General features: G+C 36.9%; 1 protein-coding gene across 1 annotated transcript; it reads right to left on the bottom strand.

Moving 5' to 3' along the window:
* Window positions 1-356: 356 nt before the first annotated feature.
* Window positions 357-1,392, bottom strand: LOC139854611 (putative F-box protein At1g47730). Its single transcript, XM_071843907.1, has 2 exons — window positions 1,307-1,392; window positions 357-897 (listed from the first exon to the last, which is right to left on the bottom strand). Exons 1-2 carry the CDS (start codon window positions 1,390-1,392, stop codon window positions 357-359), a joined length of 627 nt encoding a protein of 208 aa, XP_071700008.1.
* Between the last annotated feature and the right edge of the window lie 290 nt (window positions 1,393-1,682).

Genomic DNA, 1,682 nt, shown 5'->3' on the forward strand with positions numbered 1-1,682 from the left:
CCTCAGTAATTAAGCAAAAGTAGCGTTTCCATGTATGAGCTCGCAAACGATAAAAATTGTGTTCTTATTCTCCCAATAAAAGACAATTCAAACCAGGATTCACAATTTTTTAGTACTTTCAGTATATCTGGTTTCCAGCACGCATTAGGATTAGTTAAAGCTTCAATTAAAGGTTCACCATTCTTCTTATATACAAGTACTCTTCTAGATAATGCATCTGATGTGTTAATAGTGAACAACTTAGTAAATGATTTCGTAACACCATTCTCCATCATTCATAAACCGTAAACTTCTTTACCAATTATAGGTTTGACCACAACAAGAGACTCCCTAAGCTTAGATACACAATTGAGGCTTTAAACACAATCGGGGAGTTTTATCGTTATAAATTCTTCACTTGTCAAATCAAACGATAAAATCACATCTTGATATACACGCCTACCATTCACAAAATCCAAATCATGAGCATGCCAATAAATACACCCATCTATAGCTACTTGATTCCATGTGATCGATCTAATCTGTTTCAGAGACGAGTTGGTAGTTATACTTCTCCAAGCCTCCGAGCTTAATGTAAAAACTTCAACTTGCCAAAGGTTGTCAGGTATACTGACAAGCTTAGGGTCACTTGTGCGAGGACAAACACCAAAGCCAACAACGGTTCGTATTTCATCAGGCACAACAATATCAACTGATTTTTTAATTGAAGGATTCCAAAATACAGCCATACGCATTCCTTTCATGTAACCGTAGAAGCAGAATAATCCATGAGAGATACCAAGTATACATACATCATAAAAGTCTTTCATGTAGATGGGAAGAGTCAAAGAAACATCGTTTTCAGGGAAACTGCCATCACCATCATCAACTAATGACAATATTTTCGGTTGCGATCGTCTGGATCCATGTAACTTACAAGTTGATGTTGTGGTTCAGTGTGGCAGATATGATAACCAGTAATGAACTTAGAGCTATCAATTACGATCTGAATCTGATCAATGACATAGCAGGAAGTTTTTTCATGATTTTTGCTTGGATTTCGAAAGGTATGAAGTCTGCCATCTTGAATTTAGGGATTTCTGAAATATGAATTTAAAAGGTTTTAGCAACTTCACTTTCAAGTAAAGACAAAACTATTAAACCATCAGATTCATTATAGTTATTCATTGTTTATTTATTTGTTTAGGTTTCTGTCCATTCACTTTCTTTGTTTAATATGGGGATTTATTGTGACCATCCATGTGCTAGGGTCATCCCTATTTATATGTATTTCCTCTGTACATTCAGCAACAGAACAAATATATACTTTGTTTCAAGTGTTCTCATGGTATCGAGCCTATAGATCCCTTCTATTTCTTCTTCAATTTTTTTTCTCACCACCTCCACTCTCATCTCATGGCTACCTCCACCACCACTGATGTCACTCTACCTCACTCTCTTGCTCACTTAATCCCTATGAAATTGTGCCCCTCCAATTATCTCTTATGGAAAAATCAAATGACTCCTCTTCTCACTTATCACAATCTCATCTCCCATGTCGATGGATCCTCCTCAGTGCCTGCTGCCACTATCACCATCAATGACAAAACAACCGAGAACCCATCATACACCTCTTGGCTAAACGCTGATCATCGAACCATTATCATTATCAACGCTACCTTGTCCGAAGATGCTGTTACCGT

This window comes from Rutidosis leptorrhynchoides, chromosome 6 (genome assembly GCF_046630445.1).
Source record: "Rutidosis leptorrhynchoides isolate AG116_Rl617_1_P2 chromosome 6, CSIRO_AGI_Rlap_v1, whole genome shotgun sequence".
Taxonomy (NCBI): domain Eukaryota; kingdom Viridiplantae; phylum Streptophyta; class Magnoliopsida; order Asterales; family Asteraceae; genus Rutidosis; species Rutidosis leptorrhynchoides.

Coding starts and splice junctions, on each gene's coding strand:
- LOC139854611 (XM_071843907.1), bottom strand. CDS start 1,392: ATGAGAGTGGAGGTGGTGAGAAAAAAAATTGAAGAAGAAATAGAAGGG. Junction 898..1,306: donor ATGAGAACACTTGAAACAAA/GTATATATTTGT, acceptor ACATGGATCCAG/ACGATCGCAACCGAAAATAT.